Source organism: Protopterus annectens, chromosome 2.part0, assembly GCF_019279795.1.
Source record: "Protopterus annectens isolate FY-2018-M chromosome 2.part0, PAN1.0, whole genome shotgun sequence".
Lineage (NCBI taxonomy): Eukaryota > Metazoa > Chordata > Ceratodontiformes > Protopteridae > Protopterus > Protopterus annectens.
In genome coordinates, this window is record NC_056728.1 from 886,384,387 (window position 1) to 886,410,203 (window position 25,817).

The 25,817-nt window shown below is 39.3% G+C and overlaps 1 protein-coding gene across 1 annotated transcript in view; it reads left to right on the plus strand.

The window, feature by feature from the left end:
* GC (GC vitamin D binding protein) overlaps window positions 1-25,817 on the plus strand; it is a 641,498-nt gene that overhangs the window by 541,601 nt on the left and 74,080 nt on the right. Inside the window, exon 10 of the mRNA XM_044061140.1 lies at window positions 25,511-25,608. Within this exon, the coding sequence (XP_043917075.1) occupies window positions 25,511-25,608 (98 nt within the window). The remainder of the gene's footprint in view (window positions 1-25,510; window positions 25,609-25,817) is intronic.

A 25,817-nucleotide genomic window follows, 5' to 3' on the forward strand; every position in this document is an offset into this window, starting at 1 on the left:
CTGAGGAATCAGTCCAAATTATAAAACCACAATAAAATGCAGGAAATATACTTAAATCAGCTTATGTCCAGTTGATGTATGCAGACAAATCTCAGTAGCAAGCAACTCTATTTAAAATGATTACAAGAGATGTAACCAACACAGGTTTTAATGTTATCAGAAACCCCCCAAGCTAATTAACACTTAAAGGAATTTCAAAGCAGTTTAACAACTAGTGCAGAGCTTCAGACACACACACAAGACAGTTTCAACAGAGCTAGATCTGAGGAATCAGTCCAAATTATAAAACCACAATAAAATGCAGGAAATATACTTAAATCAGCTTATGTCCAGTTGATGTATGCAGACAAATCTCAGTAGCAAGCAACTCTATTTAAAATGATTACAAGAGATGTAACCAACACAGGTTTTAATGTTATCAGAAACCCCCCAAGCTAATTAACACTTAAAGGAATTTCAAAGCAGTTTAACAACTAGTGCAGAGCTTCAGACACACACACAAGACAGTTTCAACAGAGCTAGATCTGAGGAATCAGTCCAAATTATAAAACCACAATAAAATGCAGGAAATATACTTAAATCAGCTTATGTCCAGTTGATGTATGCAGACAAATCTCAGTAGCAAGCAACTCTATTTAAAATGATTACAAGAGATGTAACCAACACAGGTTTTAATGTTATCAGAAACCCCCCAAGCTAATTAACACTTAAAGGAATTTCAAAGCAGTTTAACAACTAGTGCAGAGCTTCAGACACACACACAAGACAGTTTCAACAGAGCTAGATCTGAGGAATCAGTCCAAATTATAAAACCACAATAAAATGCAGGAAATATACTTAAATCAGCTTATGTCCAGTTGATGTATGCAGACAAATCTCAGTAGCAAGCAACTCTATTTAAAATGATTACAAGAGATGTAACCAACACAGGTTTTAATGTTATCAGAAACCCCCCAAGCTAATTAACACTTAAAGGAATTTCAAAGCAGTTTAACAACTAGTGCAGAGCTTCAGACACACACACAAGACAGTTTCAACAGAGCTAGATCTGAGGAATCAGTTCAAATTATAAAACCACAATAAAATGCAGGAAATATACTTAAATCAGCTTATGTCCAGTTGATGTATGCAGACAAATCTCAGTAGCAAGCAACTCTATTTAAAATGATTACAAGAGATGTAACCAACACAGGTTTTAATGTTATCAGAAACCCCCCAAGCTAATTAACACTTAAAGGAATTTCAAAGCAGTTTAACAACTAGTGCAGAGCTTCAGACACACACACAAGACAGTTTCAACAGAGCTAGATCTGAGGAATCAGTTCAAATTATAAAACCACAATAAAATGCAGGAAATATACTTAAATCAGCTTATGTCCAGTTGATGTATGCAGACAAATCTCAGTAGCAAGCAACTCTATTTAAAATGATTACAAGAGATGTAACCAACACAGGTTTTAATGTTATCAGAAACCCCCCAAGCTAATTAACACTTAAAGGAATTTCAAAGCAGTTTAACAACTAGTGCAGAGCTTCAGACACACACACAAGACAGTTTCAACAGAGCTAGATCTGAGGAATCAGTTCAAATTATAAAACCACAATAAAATGCAGGAAATATACTTAAATCAGCTTATGTCCAGTTGATGTATGCAGACAAATCTCAGTAGCAAGCAACTCTATTTAAAATGATTACAAGAGATGTAACCAACACAGGTTTTAATGTTATCAGAAACCCCCCAAGCTAATTAACACTTAAAGGAATTTCAAAGCAGTTTAACAACTAGTGCAGAGCTTCAGACACACACACAAGACAGTTTCAACAGAGCTAGATCTGAGGAATCAGTTCAAATTATAAAACCACAATAAAATGCAGGAAATATACTTAAATCAGCTTATGTCCAGTTGATGTATGCAGACAAATCTCAGTAGCAAGCAACTCTATTTAAAATGATTACAAGAGATGTAACCAACACAGGTTTTAATGTTATCAGAAACCCCCCAAGCTAATTAACACTTAAAGGAATTTCAAAGCAGTTTAGCAACTAGTGCAGAGCTTCAGACACACACACAAGACAATTTCAACAGAGCTAGATCTGAGGAATCAGTTCAAATTATAAAACCACAATAAAATGCAGGAAATATACTTAAATCAGCTTATGTCCAGTTGATGTATGCAGACAAATCTCAGTAGCAAGCAACTCTATTTAAAATGATTACAAGAGATGTAACCAACACAGGTTTTAATGTTATCAGAAACCCCCCAAGCTAATTAACACTTAAAGGAATTTCAAAGCAGTTTAACAACTAGTGCAGAGCTTCAGACACACACACAAGACAGTTTCAACAGAGCTAGATCTGAGGAATCAGTTCAAATTATAAAACCACAATAAAATGCAGGAAATATACTTAAATCAGCTTATGTCCAGTTGATGTATGCAGACAAATCTCAGTAGCAAGCAACTCTATTTAAAATGATTACAAGAGATGTAACCAACACAGGTTTTAATGTTATCAGAAACCCCCCAAGCTAATTAACACTTAAAGGAATTTCAAAGCAGTTTAACAACTAGTGCAGAGCTTCAGACACACACACAAGACAGTTTCAACAGAGCTAGATCTGAGGAATCAGTTCAAATTATAAAACCACAATAAAATGCAGGAAATATACTTAAATCAGCTTATGTCCCGTTGATGTATGCAGACAAATCTCAGTAGCAAGCAACTCTATTTAAAATGATTACAAGAGATGTAACCAACACAGGTTTTAATGTTATCAGAAACCCCCCAAGCTAATTAACACTTAAAGGAATTTCAGAGCAGTTTAACAACTAGTGCAGAGCTTCAGACACACACACAAGACAGTTTCAACAGAGCTAGATCTGAGGAATCAGTCCAAATTATAAAACCACAATAAAATGCAGGAAATATACTTAAATCAGCTTATGTCCAGTTGATGTATGCAGACAAATCTCAGTAGCAAGCAACTATATTTAAAATGATTACAAGAGATGTAACCAACACAGGTTTTAATGTTATCAGAAACCCCCCAAGCTAATTAACACTTAAAGGAATTTCAAAGCAGTTTAGCAACTAGTGCAGAGCTTCAGACACACACACAAGACAGTTTCAACAGAGCTAGATCTGAGGAATCAGTTCAAATTATAAAACCACAATAAAATGCAGGAAATATACTTAAATCAGCTTATGTCCAGTTGATGTATGCAGACAAATCTCAGTAGCAAGCAACTCTATTTAAAATGATTACAAGAGATGTAACCAACACAGGTTTTAATGTTATCAGAAACCCCCCAAGCTAATTAACACTTAAAGAAATTTAAAGCAGTTTAACAACTAGTGCAGAGCTTCAGACACACACACAAGACAGTTTCAACAGAGCTAGATCTGAGGAATCAGTTCAAATCATAAAACCACAATAAAATGCAGGAAATATACTTAAATCAGCTTATGTCCAGTTGATGTATGCGGACAAATCTCAGTAGCAAGCAACTCTATTTAAAATGATTACAAGAGATGTAACCAACACAGGTTTTAATGTTATCAGAAACCCCCCAAGCTAATTAACACTTAAAGGAATTTCAAAGCAGTTTAGCAACTAGTGCAGAGCTTCAGACACACACACAAGACAGTTTCAACAGAGCTAGATCTGAGGAATCAGTCCAAATTATAAAACCACAATAAAATGCAGGAAATATACTTAAATCAGCTTATGTCCAGTTGATGTATGCAGACAAATCGCAGTAGCAAGCAACTCTATTTAAAATGATATATATGTTTATCCATATATATCGACATATATCTCTCGATCACCCTTTCTCTCTCTATATTATATATATATATATATATATATATATATATATATATATAGAGAGAGAGAGAGAGAGAATACACCTTTTGTTGGGTACATGGTGGTGTATACTATTTCCAGAACTTCGCCCTTTTGTGTTTTAACCTGTCACAGTACACACCTGCCGTTGGTACATCTCAGGTAGCTTAGTGGTATGTTATTGTGAAGATTGTGTACATGGTTACGTGTTCTACTCCTGGCAGTGGTCTTTTTACCTCTCAGAGCAGGCACTATTAGTACAAGGGTAAATACCACACATTTTAGTGTTTCTGGGCAGCTTTGCTTGTGATCTGCATGATATTCATCAAAGGTTAGACCTGTGTTGCGCATATTCATGTAGTCATGTTTAAACAATGCTTACCGGCACTTACCGGCACAAAAACCTGCTAACATGTGCTTAAATGTTCTCTAATGACCTGCATCCAACATCCATTATTCAGGACATCAGAATTACGTAACAGCCCTTGCAGGTCGTGGAACCGGGGCCATGCACGAGACAGTCAGTGGCTTTACCACTGGGGCATCTGGGATATGTACAAGTGTTATGGTGTTTAGTATGTAGACTGCACTACGGCTGTTCCTCCATGCTGCAAACAAATGTGTAACTCAGTTAGTTTACATATGAATGATACCTATGAATGGTATGTCCAAATGATGCTTAATGGATGTGCTCCAGCTATGGGAATCCATATCACAGTGAGCCACACACTGTAATGTGCTACACCTTGCCACAACCATAACTGGAGAATGCTGGGGTGACAGATACTTGTCATGGGTACTCCCCATGCTTTGGAACTACATCCCTGATTACATTATATGGAGCCCCTCATTAACACACCAGGGAATCCTTGCAGAGTTGGTGAGGAACAGTGGTTACACCCCAGGGATACCTCAATTGGCTCTGCTCCACAGAGGGACAGTTAGTTAATCAATGGGGTGGAGACAGCAGACACATTTTGGCTAGGCTTATGAATGGTCTCTGACAATTAGCCATGTACCTACCAATGTACCTAGGAACCTATACATACAGTATCAACACATGCTGTTAGCTTAATTTACTGTTCAGGTATTGACTTACCTTGTGCCAATAGCAGTTGTGTGTGCAATAGTTGAGGGCTGCCTATGTAGGATGCACACAGTAGACCACCTATACATGAAAATTTACAGGTGGTCGTGTGTGTGTGCCATACATTTTACTGTGTGTGCAGGTGGAGAAGTGTGTCAGTCCATAGGGGCCTACACTGTCAGTGTATGTGCTATACGTTCCCTCTTTGCCAAGGCATGGGCATATTGGGCACGCCTCCGTCTGCCTACTGGGACTGGCACAGGATGTTCGTGGTCTGAATCCCTCTGTGCCTGTGGTGCCCTTGGCAATTGCAGTGAGCTGTGAGGGCCTTCACCATTATGTCCCTGCTGCAACTGTTTCCACAGAATCATATTATGTAGCATGGCACATACTATGAAGATGTGGGCACACGTGCCTGGAGAGTACTGCAAGGCTCCACCAGATATGTCCAAGCAACTGAACCGTGATTTCAGCATCCCAGACACATGCTCTATGATGATTCTGGTTTGTGTGTGTGCCTCATTATGGTGTTCTTTCATAGGTGTGTGCATTTCTGATGGGAGTCATCATCCACGGCTCCAGTACATAGCCAGCATTACCCACAAGGTAGCCATATGGGATGTCCCCTCTGACAAATACCTGGTACAGCTGTGAGGCATGCCAGATGTGGGAGTCGTAGTAGCTTCCAGGGCTGCCAGCACACACATCCATGATAATGCCCTGGGCATTGCACACAACCTGGCAGTTGATGGAGTGGTATCCATTGCGGTTTATGTAGTGCCTACCATGCTCACCCGGTGGTGATATGTATGTGCGTGTGGTCTATTGCACCCAGTACCTCCGGGTAGTCTGCCACACGGTGGAAGAGGCGCATATTGCTGGCCAACTCCTCCTGAGTTCGGGGGAAGTATATATGCTCATTGGCATGTGGTAACATGGCATCCAGGAACTGGTGGAGTACTCTGGATGCTGATGCCTGTGAGATCCCCATGATATCTCCAGTTGGCCTTTGAAAGGTACCTGTGATTAGTATTCTCAAGCTTACACAAACCTTCGTGTCCATTAGGATGGGTTCACCTCTGTTGTTTCTGGCTCTGATGCGTGGCCAGCACAGCTCAATGATTTGCTGTATGATGTCCCTATCCACCCTGTAACACTCTACTATCTCCAGATCATCTAGCCCCTGGTAGGTTACCCTTGGTCTGAACACTCTTCTCCTCCTCTGGTGCCTGAGGTGGTTGTCAGCATCATCCTCCACACCACCTTCAGTCTCCAGCACATGCTGATGAATCACAGCTCTGGCAGCTCCCAACATGTACATTGTAAAAGTTCCCCGTCTGTTTACACCGATGGTGCAGTGTTTGAGAATACACGAGTGTGTGTGAGGTGCTTTCACACTTTATACTATTGTGCTTTGGAAGCTGATGATGTCATAGGGTGTTTATGTACAATCCGAGCTGCAGGATATCTTACTTATGTGTTTTACCGCAGGTACTGCTATTGTGGTGCCTTTGGTGTTGAATTACATTTGGCTGCCGTGGATCATCTCTTGACCTTGCCTTCACTTTTCAAACTGATTCCCCTCCCATTGTCAGGCATGCATCCAGCAGCCTGCTTTCTTGTTTTTTACTTTCCCAACCCAGGATTGTGTTGCGAAATGTGTTCTATAGCCGATCTACTACAGGTTTGCTTTGCTCTGCTGTGTGTGACAGTTCTCTTTTCTTTGCAATCCGGCACCTCCCCTTTCCTGTTCTGCAGGTTGCTGCTAGCAGCCTTGTTAGCTACCATCAATGGCCCACTGTGAGTTAATAGGTGTTACTTACTCAGTTGTACTACAATTACCCTACTGCAGCATTTCCTTATTGTCTTCCTGTAACCTTCCTGTTTCAGCTGTGGTGCACATCGTGTACAGCCGTTTACCTGGTTTCGAGCGCATTGTCATCCACATACACATGCACTTTCGGTCACCTTGTGTGCTCTCAGCTAAGCAAACTATGGCTACATTCACACTCCTATCCTGCGGCTTTGCTTAGCAATGGGCAACCCGGATTAGCAATGCTCCAATGTGCCTACAGCTACGGTGGCACACCCCTCTGCTGATGCCATGTATACCTACAGGCCACTCCTCTGTGTTATACTGCTATGCCGTTTGGTACAGCCTTACGCCGGAAAGGTGCTTGCGATTCAGTATTACCTGCCTCATTTGCATGGCATTGACTACTAATTCATAGTTACCATGCCAAACACTGTCACAGACCCTTAGAAACCCTTGTGCCTTGGTTGTGGTGTAGCATGCATACCATTGACTATTATGGCGAAATCATGATTTGTGTTACATTGCAATTTTATGATATCTATATATATTTTCCTTGTGTTCCCGTTTGTGCACACATGCCCTGCGGTTGTACTTTGCATTAGTGTGGCCATGACATTAAATGTTATTTTTTATGTGTTGTGCATGTTTTTTTATGCCATTGGCTGTATATTTAGCCATTGGCATATGTTAACTTTGTAATACGCAAGTTTGGTCCGCATTCATGGCTCTGATGTTCTGTCTGAAAAAAGTGTAAACCTTTTTTTGATTTACATTTCTGTATGTTTACGCTACGCCTACACCACTTCATGAATCGCTATGTACCTTCATTTGCATGCTGCACTACTGTGCATGGGGTGATTAGCATCCATGCGCCGAGAGCTGTGCAAATCAGGCATATGCTGGTAGTGCACATGGAATTGGATCGTACCTGAATCACTCGGTGGCCATACTTGGCGTTAGACTGCCTACGCTACGCCTGCGCCTGGTGCAAGCTTCATGAATCCCTGGGATAGTTGAAACTATGACTACCATTCTGACCTTAGTTAACTTAGTGGAGAACACTCATAATTTTTGCTACAGCTCATAACACTACTCAACAGATGGAAATTAAGAGATGACATTTGCAGTGTTATCAGTGTTGACCTTCCTGGTGAAATATGCGGGATTCTTACTTCTGATGTAATGAAAACTTAGTACAGTTATATTACATGGACATGCTACATTCTTCATCCTGAAAAGAAATATTATAACCTCAAATAGAAATTGTGGATAGCAAAATTATCAGACTGCGTATAGCAAAAATGAAAGTGAAATACATATGAATGGCAGCATCTGGTACTTATGTATGAAAAGCCGTATGACAAATACTCTTTAAATGTGTATAAAAAGTTTTAGGGAATTATAACAGGACATAGGCAAAAACTGCAGCTGAACTTCAATTTCATATTTTGGCATTTATTCCCATCTCAATGATGAATTTGATCCAATCACATCTGATGATTTAAAACATGGAATCTGAGACAGAGCATGTTACAAATAAAAAATCTATGGATTTTAATTCTGTCTTAACATCAACTTGGTGCACGTATATTCTGTGCATATCACACATTCTGCATTTTGAACAGACTTTATATATCTACACTAAATGGAGATGGATTATAACATTTATTCCAGACTTTTCTCTTCTTCTCTTTCGGCTGTTCCTGTTAGGGGTCGCCACAGCGGATCATCTGTTTCCATTTCTTCCTGTCCTCTGCATATTGCTCTGTCACACCAACCACCTACCTGTCCTCTCTCACCACATCCATAAACCTTATCTTAGGCCTTCCTCTTTTCCTCTTGCCTGGCAGCTCCATTTTAGCATTCTTTTCCCAATATACCCAGCATCCTTCCTCAGCACATGTCCAAACCAACGCAATCTCTCCTCTCTGACTTTGTCTTCAAACTGTCCAACCTAAGGTGACCCACTAATATACTGATTCCTAATCCTGTCCATCCTTGTCACACCCAGTGCAAATCTTAACATCTTTAACTCTGCCACTTCCAGCTCTGACTCCTGCCTTTCTGTCAATGCCACTTTCTCCAACCCATACAACATAGCTGGTCTTACTACCCTCTTGTAGACCTTCCCTTTCACTCTTACTGGTACCTGTCTGTCACAAATCACTCCTGACACTCTTCTCTACCCATTCCACCCTGCCTGTACTCTCTTCTTCACCTCTCTTCCACACTCACCATTGCTCTGAACTATTGATCCCAAGTACTTAAACTCAACCACCTTTGCCAACTCTACTCCATGCATCCTCACGATTTCACTATCCTCCCTCTCATTTACACACACATATTCTGTCTTAGTCCTGCTGACCTTCATTTCTCTCCTGTCTAGAGCATATCTCCACCTCTCCAGGGTCTCCTCAACCTGGTATAGTAAAAACCACTCCACCACACAAATAAGAAAAAAAAAAAAAAAACGCAAGAAACAGGACCATTAACATTTTAATTCATTTTAATTATTCTTTATATATTTTTTGAAACCATTTACATTCAAAACTATTTAATAAGCATGCTAATTTACAAATTTACATCAGGGTTAAGACCCCTAGGAAATAGTGTTCCATAATTAAGAATAAACTTACTTTCTAACTCAGTCAGCTTTTTCACTATATCACCCCCTTTAAATAAAACAGGTTGTGCCAAAATACTAAAGAAAAAAGAACAGGCGCTGCCCCCATGGATGTTGACAAAATGCTTTGCCACAGGACTCCTCGTGTTCCTATTATTAATGTCTCTCAAATGCTCCATAATCCTGACCTTCACTGGCCTTTTAGTTTGACCAATATACCATTTTACATTAGCACAACTACATCCTACAATATAAACCACCCAACAGGAGTTGCAACTAAAGATATCTCTACAGGTAATTTTGTGAATTAGCATGCTTATGAAATAGTTTTGAATTTGAATGGTTTCAAAAAATATTTAAAGAATAATTAAAATTAACTAAAATGTTAATGGTCCTGCTTCTTGCTGTTTGTTTTTTTCTCCTCTACCTGGTCCCTACTCTCACTACAGATCACAATGTTATCTGAAAACATCATAGTCCATGGGGCCTCCTGTCTGATCTCGTCTGTCAACCTGTCCATCACCATTGCAAATAAGAAAGGGCTCAGAGCTGATCCTTGAGGTAATCCCACCTCCACCTTAAATGCATCTGTCACTCCCACTGCAGACTTCACCACTGTCACACTACCCTCGTACATATCCTGTACCACTCTTACATACTTCACTGCCACTCCTGACATCCTCATACAATACCACAACTCCTCTCTAGGCACCCTATCATATGCTTTCTCCAAGTCCACAAAGACACAATGCAACTCCATCTGACCTTCTCTATATTTCTCCATCAACACTCTCAGAGCAAACATCGCATCTGTAGTGCTCTTTCCCAGCATGAAACCATACTGCTGATCACTAAGCATCACCTCCCTTCTCAACCTAGCTTCTACTACTCTCTCCCATAACTTCAAGCTGTGACTGATCAATTTTATCTCTCTGTAGTTACTGCAGCTCTGCACATCACCCTTATTCTTAAAGATAGGTACCAAAACACTTTTTCTCCACTCCTCAGGCATCCTCTGACTTTCCAAGATTTCATTAAACAATCTGGTTAAAAACTCCTCTGCCATTTCTCCTAAGCACCTCCATGCTTCCACTGGTATGTCATCTGGACCAACAGCCTTGCCATTTTTCATCCTCTTCATAGCTGTCCGTACTTCCTCCTTGCTAATCTGTTTCAGTACTTCCTCCTTGCTAATCTGTTTTACTTCCTGATTCACTATCCCTACATCATCCAACCTTCTCTCTCTCTCATTCTCTTCATCAATGAGCCCCTCACAGTACTCTTTCCATCTGCTCAACACACTCTCCTCGCTTCTGAGTACATTTCCCTCACTATCCTTTATCACCCTTACCCGCTACACATCTTTCCCAGCTCGGTCCGTCTTTGTAGCCAATCGGTACAGGTCCTTTTCCCCCTCTTTAGTGTCCAACCTTTCATAAAACTCTCCATATGCCTTATCCTTCGCCTTCACCACCTCTCTCTTTGCCATGCTCCTCATCTCCTTATACTCCTATCTATTTTCTTCATCTCTCTGACAATCCCTCTTCTTCTTCTTCACCAGCCTCTTCATCTGTATACTCTCCTGTACTTCCTCATTCCACCACCAGGTCTCCTTGTCCTCCTTCCTCTGTCCAGATGTCATACCAAGCACCTTTCTAGCTGTCTACCTTACCATCTGCTGTAGTTACCCAGCTATTTGGTAGCTCTTCACTGCCCCCCAGTGCTTGTTTTAACTCTTCCCTGAACTCCACCTCACAATCACCCTTTTTCAACTTCCACCATTTGATCCTTGGCACTGCTCTCGCACTTGTCCTCCTCTTCTTGATCACCAGTGTAATCCTACAGACCACCATTCTATGCTGCCTAACTGCACTTTCCCTGACACCACTTTACAGTCTCCAGTCTCATTCAGACTGGCCCTCCTGCATAGTATATAATCCACATCTATGCATCTTCCTCCACTCTTGTATGTCACCCTATGCTCCTCCCTCTTCTTAAAATATGTATTCACCACAGCCATGTCCAAAACACTCTTGGCATACTGTTTCGTCAGGATAATCCCTACCCCATTTCTGCTCCTATTCGCACCATGATAGAACAATTTGAACCCGCCTCCTATACATCTGGCCTTATTCCCCTTCCATCTGGTCTCTTGCATACACAATATATTAACCTTCCTTCTCTCCATCATATCAGCTAGATCTCTTCCTATACCAGTCATACTGCCAACATTCAAAGTTCCTACCCTCACTACTACACTCCTAACCTTCCTCCTCTCTTTCTGCTTTCGGGCATGCCTTCCCCTCCTCTTCTTCTCCTTCGGCCAACAGTAGCCGAATTTCTGCCAGTACCCTGTTGGCTAACAGTACTGGTGGCGGTTGTTGTTAACCCGGGCCTCGACCGATCTGGTATGGAAATCTGTATTGTTGTCCGCAAGTGTTATTTGGCAGAGGTTTTACACCAGATGCCCTTCCTGACGTAACCCTCCCCATTTATCCGGGCTTGGGACCAGCACGAAGAAATGCACTTGCTTGTGCATCCCCAGTGGCTTGGTTAACATTTTATTCCAGACTATTAGAGTGAAATGACTCTGCATGCCTAAGAGTAAGAATCAGTATTTCAAAACAATTTGATATTTCATAACATTTTTTTCAGGCATTCTTCTTGGAAAAAACCTAAAAATCTACACAATGCACTTATGACTGTTATTCTACTCTGAGGATATTTACTGCATCTCATTCTTGATTTGAACCCCAGCAGTTTTTCCTTTTCAGCACATGAAATTTAGGTCATGACATATTTGAAGCATGAGAAATGCTGCCTTGTCTGGAAAAAATTATTTAAGTTTTAGTTCTTATGCGATTCAGCTCTACCATGCTGATGATAGCCCTCATTGGCATGTGCATTAAGCAATGCACACATAAGTAGGACACTGTGGGGTCCTGCAGTGATGCAGGCAGTCATAGCAGTTACCTTTTGGGGGATTACTGTTATAAAGCAAAAAAACTTACTCTCCACCTATATTATGACATTTCCTTACTAGCTGTTACCCCAAAAGGTAATTAATGGGTTGGTTGGCTGTGTCTCTGAAGCAGGTAAAAGCCACATCTTCTAAAATGTTTTAAAACTATAGAGGGTGCTTTGTGATCTTATAGATGGGGGAAGCTGATTCCATTTTATAGGAGTAATTCTGTATAATGCACATTCTTCTATGGAGAATTTGAAGTAAGGTCATATAGCACCTGTGTGCCCTGTTCAGTCACAGCCTCATCGGAGGCTTTGATCCTGCCGAATGGTGCACTGCTACAGTCATCCCTCTCCACAAAGGAGGAGTGACTACAGACCCTGGGAACTATCGCCCCATTAGCCTGATGAGTCTGATACGCAAAGCTATGGAATGCATAATCATGGATCTAATAAACAAGGATATATGGAATCTCCAAACTCTGGATCCCACACAGTTTGGTTTTGTGAAGGGTAGATCATGCCTGCTCACCTTGGCTGACTTATTTGAGTCAGTCACCAGAGCTGTGGATGAAGGCAAGATGGTTCATACAGCCTACCTTGATCTGGCCAAGGCTTTTGATGCCATTCCCCACTCAGGAATCATAGAAAAACTCACTAAGCTTGCCATCAACCCTTATATCATTAGGTGGGTTGCAAACTGGCTCACAGATAGAACCCACAGTGTGAAAGTAGCTGACTCCAAGTCAGACTGCCGATTAGTCACACGTGGAGTCCCACAGGGTTCAGCCCTGGGTACTCTCCTGTTTGGTATCTACTTCTCTGAAGTCCAGGCCAACATGAAGGGACTCTGCCTGACAAAGTTCACAGATGATTACAAGTTGGGAGCTATTAACTCCCCAAGTGATGTTGACATCCTACAGAATGGCCTCACTGTTACCAATGATTGGTGTCAGAACCATGGCCTTAAGCTTAATGTCAAAAAAATGTGTCGTCATCCCCTTTGGGAATTACCACATTGATGGTAGTCCACTGAACACAGAAGACGTTATAAGAGACCTTTGAACACAGGTTGACAGCAACCTCTCTTTTGATCACCACATTGCCACTGTGGTCAGAAAGTTCTTCTGTGTAGCACATCTCATTACTAAGGGTTTTGCATCCAGGAAGAAAGAGGTAATTGTCTCCCTCTACTCTTCTCTTATTAGGTCAATCATCAAGTACAATGCCCCATGTGGCATGTACCTCACTAGATACCTACAACAACTGGAGAGGCCACAAAAGTACCTCATAAAGAGGATCCTAGGCCTTAAGCACTTGTCCTATATGAACAGACTCAAAAAACTCCAACTATTCTCTGTTTCATATTGCCTACTTAGAGGCGATCTCTGCTTGACTTACAAAGCCATGTCTGACCCAGCTCTGTTAGAAATGCTTCATCTAAAGAAATCCCAATCCCTCCACACCACATGCTCCGGAGACCTCATCCTCATTACCACAATTAACAGAACATGCTGGAGGGACAGGTTCATAACCCAGAGACTGCCCATGCTATGGAGCAGACTTCCCATACATGTCAAGTAGAGCACCTTGCTGACCCTCCAAGAGAAATCTTGATGAGTGGATGGGAAATAGAAAATTCACCCCGGGGATAACACCAGTGGCTCTACTCGACAGAGGCACTGGGAACTAAGGTCAGGTGGCACTATGCCAGGGTAATCTTATGGCTAGGCTTGTAAAGGCCCCAGGGCCATTAGCCTAGTACACACCTATGAACTTATAGGAGTTACTGCCTCTGTTTTTTCTATGAATGTGTAGAATGTTTCCCTGAATGAGAGGGTTGCTATTAGGATGAGGCTTTTTCCTATGACTGATTTTAAAAATCAGTGTGTTAGAAATCACTAAAGCTTTTTCTCTGAATACACAGACATTGGGATCCTAAAGTAGGTTGTAATGGTGGGCCCTGTTATCTGGTAGTAAAACAAAATATTTTATTTTCATCCATTTACAGCTTTTCTGGGTTAGAGCTAAAATGTATGGTTATTACAGTGGCAACGTATTTCAGTTTTGTTATAAAGACATTTCTAGCAATTGCATATTCAATATTTGGGAATAGTACTTTTGTAGTAGAGTTCCAGTTCAGATTGTACTTTAGTAGTTAAGTCTGTCTGTATGTAGTGCAAAAAATAGGGGTGGGCGAATAATGTCATGTGATTGTTAACTGTAAACTTAATAGTTATTTAGGGTAACTGTGATTGTTGATGAGTTGCTCTGAATAACATAACTCTGGACTTGTTATGGTTAATAATTAGTTGGCTGACCATTATCTAATTAATAAGATTAGTGAAGCTAATTTGTATGAAGTCTGTAATTAAGAAGGAATTATTTAAGAGTCAAGGAGTAAAAGGTCATCTGCATTCATGATAATTTTAAGTGATAACAGGTCATGGCTTAAATCTTTAATGGAAAAGGAGAATTGTAAATGTCCAGAAATTGATCTCCGAGGAAATTCAGTGCCGGTGGTGGCTGTCTGGGAGTATGATTCATTGCTGTACATTTGAAATGGCATGTTTTTTAGAGGGACGCTTACAGATGCCCAAACCCCAGCTGCTCAAAATCCAGGAATTTGTAGCTAGGGTCTCAAGTGGCAGTTTCCCCATCAGCCTACGTGGCATAGTAGAGCCTCGAACTTGAACATGAGTTCATGAACACAGCTGTTGCAATCTTCACAAGCAATGAAGTTCTCATCAAGGAAGTGGTATGTGGGGAAGGGAAATAGGAAGGGGGCTTTATGTTTAAGAAAGAGAGGAAGAATTTCAGTTTAAGCAGAGAATGGGAACTAGTGGTAAGTTAGGGTTAGGGATATAAGAGGGATATTAGGCTTAGGGTACAATCCAAAGTTGTTATTAGGATTAGGTCAGGGTTCTGGGAGGGATAGTTAGCTTAGTGGTAGTGCATAGGAACTGGAGTGGAGAGAGGGTACTTGCCAATATGAATGAGTGGCAGCAGGGAAGTATGTCACAAGCTAATGGTAAGCTAGCAATTGTAGTAGACCCTTTTCTAGATCCTTCTTGAACCAGTGAAGTGTGCTATTACCAAATCTAAGCCTGCTAAGTTTGTCAATTAATATGGTATGACTGACTTCTTCAAAGACTCTTGTCATGTACACAAAGAGACCGGCTGTCAGAAGGCTATCATTCATGTTTTTATAGATCATACTGGTTACAAAGGACAGTTAGTGTGCTGTGAACAGTTTAAAAGATGGGCTGTTCATTGCACAGTCTAGAGCTGTTTGTGTTTGAAACATTATTTAAAGAGCGGCTTCTTGAAAACGTTTGTTTGGGGACAGAGATTTGAGATTGCACTGTAATATGTGTCAGCAGAGTACTGTACAGTAAATATCTCAAGGTTTTCAAAGAAAAATGAAAATAGAATATTTATTTAACAACTGGACTGTTAAAAAGGTATGTCAGTGTGAGTAATGCTGTATACGATTCAAATATCAGAAATATATATACAGACCTTTAAACAAAGGTGATCTGAGGAAGGGAATGATGGTCATGCCTTAATCCTCCATAATGGTAAAATCGTTGAAAATAGTGGCAATTATCTATATTTTGTAGAATTAAAAGATAGAGTTGGTAGAGGTCTAATATTTTGTAATAGAATTTAGTGAAAATAATTGCTCTGACAAAAGTTTTGAAATGAAGAACAGAAGCAATCAAATGATGTTAAAATACATGAACAAATATTCTTATACATAAAAATCAGTACACTTTTTTTATTTTTTATTTTTATTTATACTTTTATTTACTAAGTGATGTACTGTAGTGCATTATACTCTTTTTCCAGCATAAGTAATGCAAAAGAACAAACTGCATAGGTGCACACATATGAAGATGATTGTGAGATGGCAATGTACAATACAGACAGATGGTCTAGTTCAGTAAGAAAGAATAGCCGCTGCAATTTTTTTCTTTTGGCTTGCTGCATTATTTTATAGTATCTGATTGTGCCATTGTGACATATGCCATGATAATAACACATGACTTTTGGATTTTAACCATGTTAATGCCGTCCCAATAAAACCAACATAGCCAACATCAATGATTTTAACTATGTAACTCAAACATGATGGTCATATACTGTTCCTTATGTATACTGCAGACTATTTCACACACAAATGGAGAACACAGCTTGTGTATTATATCCCAAACACCAAAAAGAAAACATAACAACGAGAGTGTTGACTTAAAGCTTTAAACTGACTAACAAAGAAAATGATAGAAGTGTGCTGTGAAAAGGTCACTAAATACATAAATATGACCTATTTCACTTGGACTCAAACTCAGAAGAAAGAGTATCTTTGAGTTAGTATTTCTAAATGGAAATGGTGACTATACAATGTTTTATGAGTTTAGGCTCCACTAATGGACACAGTCTTAGAGAGTTTAGGGATAAAATATTTGCAAGGATATTTAAGAACCATGGTAAAACTAACATAAATATATGACAATAAAGTTATGTGGGCAAATAAATAAACAGTCAAAAAAGTTAACGTATTATTATAACTTTTCCGAAGTACAAGCAAACACAGGAGGGTTATGGCTGACAAAGTTTGCAGATGACTGCAAACTGGGCGCCATAGTAGAAAACACATCTGACACAGATATCCTTCAGAAGGGTCTCACAGAAACGGATAACTGGTGCCAGAGCCACAGCCTAAAGTTAAATGCCAAAAAATGCATAGTCATACCCTTCGGGAAAAACAAGGTTACCCCTAGCTACCAAATAGGTGGCAATCCACTGAGCACAGAAGAAGTTATCAGGGACCTGGGGACCCAGGTTGATAGTAGTCTGTCATTCGACACCCATGTAGCTAAAGTAGTTAGGAAGACCTTCTACATTGCCCACCTTATCATGAAGGGATTCTCATCTAGATCAAGGGAGGTCATAGTCTCCCTTTACTCATCACTCATCAGACCAATGATTGAGTACAATGCCCCATTCGGAATGTATCTGACCCGACACTTGCAGCAGCTGGAGAGGCCACAAAAGTTCCTCACCAAAAGGATAAAGGGTCTCAAAAATCTGTCCTATGCTGCCCGAATGAAAGAACTCCAGCTCTATTCAGTCGCCACCGCTTGCTCAGAGGTGACCTTTGCCTAACATACAAGGCCATGTCAAACCCAGATTTGATGAATATGCTTCACCTCAAAAAATCTAGATCCATCAGAGCCACAAGAGCGGGAGACTTAAACCTCAACACGGCTATTAATAGGACGTGCTGGAGGGATAGATTCATCACCCAAAGACTCCCTATGCTGTGGAACAAAATCCCGGTATATGTGAGGCAGAGCACCTCGCTGGCCTTGTTCAAGAGAAATCTTGACCAATGGATGGGAGATCGCAGATATACCCCAGGGATTACCTCAGTGTCACTGCTCGACAGAGGCACAGCAAAATAATGGGTATAGTTCCCCATACTAAAGGGGTGGCGTAAGCCACAAAACGATGGGCTAGGCTTGTAAATGCCCTCGGGCAGATAGCCTAGTATGAACCTATGAACCTATGATTGTGCTCAATATACCTAATGAAAATAGCAGAAAATCCTTCCCAACATTAGAAGAAAAACAAAATATGTATTTTGTCAAGATGGTATTCAAGAACTTGAGCTTGCTAAGAAAGTAAACAATCATATTGTGAAGAATGACGTGTTCTACAATGAAGAGGAAGATAAGAAGCCACATACATCATCTGATGTGGGATTCTAAAATGAAAATGAGTGAAAAGAATATTGAGGATGTAAAGATTGTGTGAAGGGTTAATGTTTAAAATAAAAATGATCAAACAGGTTAATTTGTTAATAAAATGCAAGGGGAAAAAAAGAGTAGCTAATCTTAGTATAATGGTATCATGAATGGAGGGGTGTCTGTTGGCACCTCACAGAAACAAGTCAAAAACTGATGTACAAGGCTTTTACCATAGCCAAATGTAAGCTCAGACCCTGCAAGCTAATTGTGGTGGCTTGTGATAGTATGCCAGCTACCACCATCATGATGCTATAGATATGATTATGTCATGAATGCTTGACATGTTATATGTTCAAAACCCAAAATATCAAACATGTTGGTCATTCAAAACATCAACAGCATGCAGCTTTCCTTTTCCAATGTACTAACAATAACACTCTTGCTCCATAACCCTATCCATGCATCTTACCTTAAAAAATTCTTATTGTGTGTGTGTGTGTGTGTGTGTGTGTGTGTGTGTGTGTGTGTGTGTGTGTGTGTGTGTGTGTCTTTCGGCTTTTCCCGGTTAGGTGTCGCCACAGCGGAACTCCGGTCCACTAATGATTGGCAGTAGAGTTTTACGTGCTGGCTTGCCAGGCCTAACGCACAACCTTCAATGAAGGAACGCCCATTCATGCATGTCGTCACACAGTAGACGCTCTAACTGAGAATTGAACAGGCAATGTCTAACTATGAGGCAACAACTTGTAACACTACAAAAAACCCACATGCCTTTGCCGATTAAAATGTCACTAAAGTTCACTTTGTTGACAAAATAATCATTCATTTATGTGAACTGTAACTCAGTATATCTATGTCTATCAATATTTATCTCTCTATCTACATCTATATATATGTCTCTCTGACAATCCTACTTCTTCTTTGCCAACCTCTTTCTCTGTATACTCTCCTGTACTTCCTCATTCCACCACTCCTTGTCATCCTTCCTCTGTCCGGATGTCATACCAAGCACCTTTCTTGCTGTCTCCCTTACTATCTCTGCTGTAGTTACCCAGCTATTTGGTAACTCTTCACTGCCACCCAGTGCCTGTCTTAACTCATCCCTGAACTCCACCTCACAATTTCCCTTTTTCAATTTCCACCATTTGGTCCACCTCATTCTTTCAATACATTGTTACTAATTTCCTTTGACATACGTTTCGGATAACCTCTGTTCATAAACATTTCTTCTAATGTCTTAAACTCATTTAATAACAAGTTTTTATCAGATACCATTCTGGCCAACCTTAAAAACTGTCCATTAACTAGACTTTTCTTAAAGATATTACCACTCATTACCACTTTTCAAAAAGCAACTAAAATTACTCCTTAAAACACAGTGGCTATGCCCTTGTATTAACCCAGACTAACACTCCCTGGACAGTATTACTGTATTCCTCTCTCCCATAACCCCTTAGTGGGATTAGTAAGCCTCCCTAACTATGATTTCTAGTCTTCTCCTCGCTGAGAATTACCCCTAAGTATATACATCGGAACTTTAACCCTGCTCTGGACACATGTATTTCGACTTTGTATGTATGCTGATCTTGCTTGCTTGAGTGTATAACTTTGAACAATATTAAGACTTAAATCCTATACCATACATATATATGCCTCTAATACTACTGTATTACTGAACCTTGCAAATATGTTTCTGTTAAATTTTATGATGTTAATCTCCTACATTAATGAATTTTAATGTTTTTAGTGTTTTTATTGTTTAATTTATTTTATGCCTGATTCATTAGCTAATTTGGAGCTTACCCCCCCCCCCCCGGCCTCTACTGAAAATGGACATGTATCCAGTTAGACTAGCCCAGTCAACAAATGTAAAATAAATAAAGAGAATAATATATTAATGTCAGTCAGCCAGCCAGTATTATTTAGATACATATTTGAAAAGATTGGCTTTCTATCAATGGTAGATATAAATACAGATTCTGCTTTCATTATTGTGGTATCAAGGTAATTCATTTGATAAAAACTATGGACATAGGTTAATTTTAAAAATCCAGTAGTTTTTTTTCCAGATAATCCAAAAATAATGGAATGTATTCCTGTGATCCATCCCATAAAATACAAATATCATCCAAAAAGCATAGGTATAGTTTGCAGTATTTAAAGAACACTGATGTAAAGGGATATTTTTTCTCTCATGTAAGCATTGTTAGGTTAGTAAAAATGGGGGTGCAAACATCACCCCTTTGACTTGTTTATATGCCTCATCCTCAGAATATACAAAGTTATTAGACAATATTATATCCATAAAATCCAAAATCAACTGAACTTGTCTGTCAGCTAAGAATTCACATGTAAAGAGTACTTCATTAAAAAATTACAATCCTGTGTCTTTAGGTAAGCAAATAAATAAGTCCATTACATCAGTGGTTACAAATCTTAGATTGTTGTCCCAAAAATGAGGTTCAAATCTACTTAAAAAATCTCAAGTGTCCTTCAAAATATGAGGAAAATATCCAAAAATAAGTTTTAACATCCTGTCAACAAATACTGCTAAAGGTTATGTATTGGACCCCTGGGCAGCCACTATAGGTATAAATGGTGGGTTGGATATGTTTTTATGTACATTTGGATTCCAAAGATTTTTGGGATGATAAATGTGGAATTGATAAAAAATTTTAAAATGGGGTAGGGATTGAGCCTTGTAATAAACAATCCTCTAAATACAAATCATTTTCCCTACAAGCCACATTAACTTCATTTCTAGAAGTCTCTAAGTAGAGTTCATTATTAAATTAGTCATGGGATTTTAACTGCATTATGAGGTGTATTTGTTCTAGAGTATTCAAATTAGTTTTTGTTCTGAGGAAGACCGTATATTGAGCTGTTTAAGCTCAACTATATACTTGTTCCATTTGTACTGATTCATTTAAAACATATGTAGTCTGTAGTTTCTGGGATGGAGTAGGAGTAATGCTCCGCCCTTGTGAATTGGGATAACTGTTGCAGTCCTCCTGTTTTGAGGTTATAGTGGGCCTGATAGGTCATGTTTCAATCTACTTAGGAGGACCCCTGGGATATTGTTGGGGCCCAATGAGGCCGTATTTTTAACTTTAGTGAGCACAGGCAGGATCTGCTCCCTGTTAATAGTTGGCGGGGGGTATGCTAGTAGGTATTTCATTGGGGGTGAGGGATGAAGTTCAAGTTGAATTTGTCAGACACCAGATTTCCTATATCACTCTGCTCAATAAAGGTGGCACCATTAACCATCTGTTTGGCACTCTGCTGTGTGCTGCCATTGAGGTTGCAGACATAGCTGTAGTAGGCCTTGTGGTTGTATTTAGCCTGTGGGGCTATATTGATATCATAATTTGCCTTTTTGAACTTAATTATTCTTTTTAATTTCTTGTTTGGTGTAGTTAGAGAGCTGTTATCATTGTGGGAGCTGGCCTTCCTGATTTTACCCATGCCTTTTTTCCATTTGTTAAATAGCCTATTAAGGTTAGAATTCCATCAGTGTGGTTTGATTTTAGAGTTTGTTTTGGGTTTACTTCTAATAGGTTCAACAGCCTCTATGCAGCCATTTACATGGTTGTACAGGGTCTTTGTTAACAAATCTGCATAGGTTGCTGTGACTTTGGGGTTAGGAGGAGGAGGAGTGAATTTTGACATACTGCCACTTAATGGGATATTGTTTGCTTTGGAATACTTCTTAGGCCACTAAACAGTATCAGAAATAACTAAGGGATGATGAGTGTTCCAAATCCTCAGTTCATGTCACGTCTACTTATCAGCCCTTCCTACTCAAGTCTTTCAAGCATTTATCAGATAAGTTATCAACAAAACACAAATATAAGTTTTATATTCATATATTCATTTAAACCATAATGTAGTGTGAAAACTAAAGGCCAGTACATATTTTGGGAGGTGAGAAAGACTCCAGCCTCCCATAGTCATAGGTAGGTCAGTTCCTGTGCTAGTTATTCTCATATAAAGGTTCTATATATGTTGGAACTCAACCTGGATTGGGAGATGTCTAAACACATGCAAAATGTAAGTAAGAATCATCACCTTGATTTCTTTAATTCCTACTAACAAGTTATTGCATGCCTTTATGCAGTTAGGGATGAGTACAGTTTAAGCTTCAGACTGTAGAGATTGTGGCTCACTGTTTATTTTATTTATTTTTAGTTTACATTTGTAACTGGGTAAGAGATCTAGTAAAAGCACCCCCTTGTAGTCATGACCTAAACTACATGCAATAGATTTATAGATACACATTTGCAACAGAGATATGATTAAACAATACATAATACAGTGTATGTAATATAGAGAATTATGATTAGGTCTCCGATCATTAATGGCAAGAAAATGTAATAGAGCATTATAATTGAAGTCCCAATCCTAATTGCCTGTAGCGCATGGAGCTTTATCTGCTGCATGTACTACTAGTTATAGAAAAAAAGTGTATTAACAGAATTGTTTTACCAACTTTGAATGCTGGTAAATCACTTTATTCTGTCAAAGAGACAGCAGCACACCTTTCAGATACAGCTCTTAGATTCTTTACTTAAAACATCTTAAACTATTCCAAAAATATTTTCAGAGAAAAAGGATAAAAATCAGGTACAGTTATTAAATATTACTTTTTTTCACTTAGAACGTTAATAGAGCAACAGACTTTGCACCAATATATACTTTCTGAAAAAAAAGAAGTATGACAACTTTGATGTTTGTCTTTACTGACTGACTGCAATCCTTTATGATTTACTAGAAAATAAAAAAAGAATATGAGGGATAGAGCAAAATTATGAGTGAAAGAGGGAGAGTTGAGCGGCATGAGCAGCAGGCAGAACCACTGTTAGTCGCTAGTGTAAGACTCAATCCTAACAGTGTTTGGTGGGGGGGGGGGGGTACTATTATAATCACATCTCACACTAGTGAAGATTTTAATGTGTTTATAGTTTTCCTGATATTTGTCGCTCTAAAGACTGCATACATTAGTGGCATACCAGGAGTCTCATGAAATGCATTGTATCAATTTGTGAGTTTTATATGCTCATGTAGTATAGTCTGGCCTTTAGTAATTATATCATGTTTATGAAGAATCTAAAACACCACACAAAGTAAAAGTCTGTTCCAACACATTACATACCATTGTCATAGAAATCAGTTGTCATGGTTAATGCACAACATAGCAGGAACTCTCATCTTGAGTAAAAATTAAACCATTATGATACAGATTCCACTGTTACCCAGAATCCATAGAGCAAGTACATTTATAGCTATCATTAAGAACTCTATAATTATTTCCCCGAAATAAAAGTATTCAATAATACTTCATAAGTAAGCTGTTTAATCTGGTGGGAATGCATAAATGAGTACAATGGGTCTAAGGAACAATGTGCCTTCTTCATTATATAAAGAAAAAGTGGCTTGTTTTCTTTGAAGTTTATTCTGCAGGCGCTGGGCAATAATAGTTGCAGAGAACCTTAAGTGTTAATCAGTTCAATATGAATAAGGTTCTGACTGTTACAAGAATCCAAATGGCTTTGTTTGTGAAGTCACAGGGATCAAGGAGGTCTACTTTATAGCTGTGCATGGGCCGTGTGAAGGTTACATTGCACAGAATAAGAAGTACTCATTACACATGAGCATTCAGGCCCTATCACTTCAGAGCAAATTGGCCATAGTCAGTTTAGATAGGATAATCAGGAGCTATAGGATGGAAGAGCACAGGATTATTAAGTAGCTGCCATGGAAAGCAGTGCAGCAACAATAATATGCAGAAAATACCCATGATTCATTTGGGGTTTAGTTACCAAAGTGCCACAATAGTTCAAGAATAGGTTGTGAGAAATACAAGCAACTGTTTGTGCCAATATGCAATTGTAACGGGTATAAACAGTGAACAGGGACAAATAAGATTAAAACAGTAAACATAAATGGGTGATTTTGCACACACAATAGGATATGGATAATGGCTTAACACATACATATTCACCACACATCGCAACAGAGGGACACAGAAGTAAAGGTACTTAGGCCAGCTGATTTTATTCTTCCTCATTACACAAGCCAAAATAGAGAGACACGGAAAAAAACATACAAGTGCCTGCTGATTTTAGTCTTCCTCACTAAGTGAACCTGCACAGTATAGGCACAACTGCAAACATTCCAAAAGTGACACTGAACTCCAAGGAAGAAAGCAAGGATTACTACTTCATCTTGCAACCAAATGTTTCCTCCATCTGAGACAGTCTTCCATATTGAGGCATCTCTCCTGATAACCTGAAAGATAACTATGCACATATTATTACTACCTTTGTAGTAGTCACTACTACTTAAAAAGAGCAAAACCATAGCTGGGTTATCTGGTGTCCTGTGCATCTCTCCAAACCAGTGCCATCACAACTCCAAGTTGAGGAGAAAAAAAGGTCTTGAGGTTAAGAACCTAAAAAGTGCTCTGTACAAATGTAACAAGCAGCATGAGAATCAGATCAATGCTTCACTTATGACCTCAGATGTAGTATCAGTGTTTCCCTCCTGATCAGCATCTGCCGATCATGTACCCTAAAATTTTGTACCGGGGCAGTCTCTTCCTTTGCTCTGACATAATTAACACCTCTAGTTAAGAGCACATGCTCAGGGAGTCCTAAAGAGGCCTGCATATGTTTGGCCTAAAAGTAAAAATGCCTTCAGTAAGATGACACCTAACTGCAACAATTATTTGACTTCCACAATAAGAAAAAAAAAAGAATTTCTAAGACTTTAAGCTTAAGATGATTTACCATATAAAGTTCAAATACAGCTATCAGTAAATGAGGGGCCTGAGATACTTGCTTATACTATTTTTCTTAATGTGAAAAAAATAGGTTGTTGTGACTTTTATGGTTGGAGAATAGTCCTCTTCTTCTTCTTTCAGCTTTTACTGGTTAGGGGTTGGGACAGTGGATCACCTGTCCGCTCATGATTGGCAGTGGAGTTTTACAGTGTCGAGTTGCCAGCCCGGCGCACAACCTTTCACAGAAGGCACACACATGCACACACTCACACCTAGGGCCAATTTAGAGTGTCCAATCCACCAACAGCATGTCTTTGGGATGTGGGTGGAAACCGGAGAACCCGGAGGAAACCCACGCCGTTGGAGAATAGTCCTCTAAACTGTTTAATTTATTTCTCTTTTTATGTGTGTTCCTCTGCAATTTATGGTGTTCACAGTTTCTTACATGAAACTTTTATGTGAACCTTTGCTCTGAGTCATGACTAAAGAAGATTGTGGTATACCAACTGAACTGAATAAGTAAAAACAATATTTTGACCAGACAAAAAATAAAAAGTAATATTAGAACCATATGCTATTCTGCATATGTTTAAATTTCAACTAAATCTTGTGACTGTCACTTATTTTTTTGTTTTACAGAGACCAAATATGAAGAAAGAGATGCATCAGTATTTAGAGAAAGCAAAGGATCTCTGCTGGGATCACAATACGAATGTATTTACTGTCTACAAGAAAAAGTAAGATAATGAAGGATGGCTTCGATTTGCAAGTGAACAGTGCATAGCTTCATATCACACTTTTTGTTGTGTATTTCAGCTTTTCTTCATATCACACTAAAACGATGTATCCAGGTATTGGGATGGACATGTCAACTAAGAACTTTAAGTCAGTGTTTTTGTTTGTATTAGGTTACTTAAATATTCATTTTGTTTTCTCCCCTCCCAAA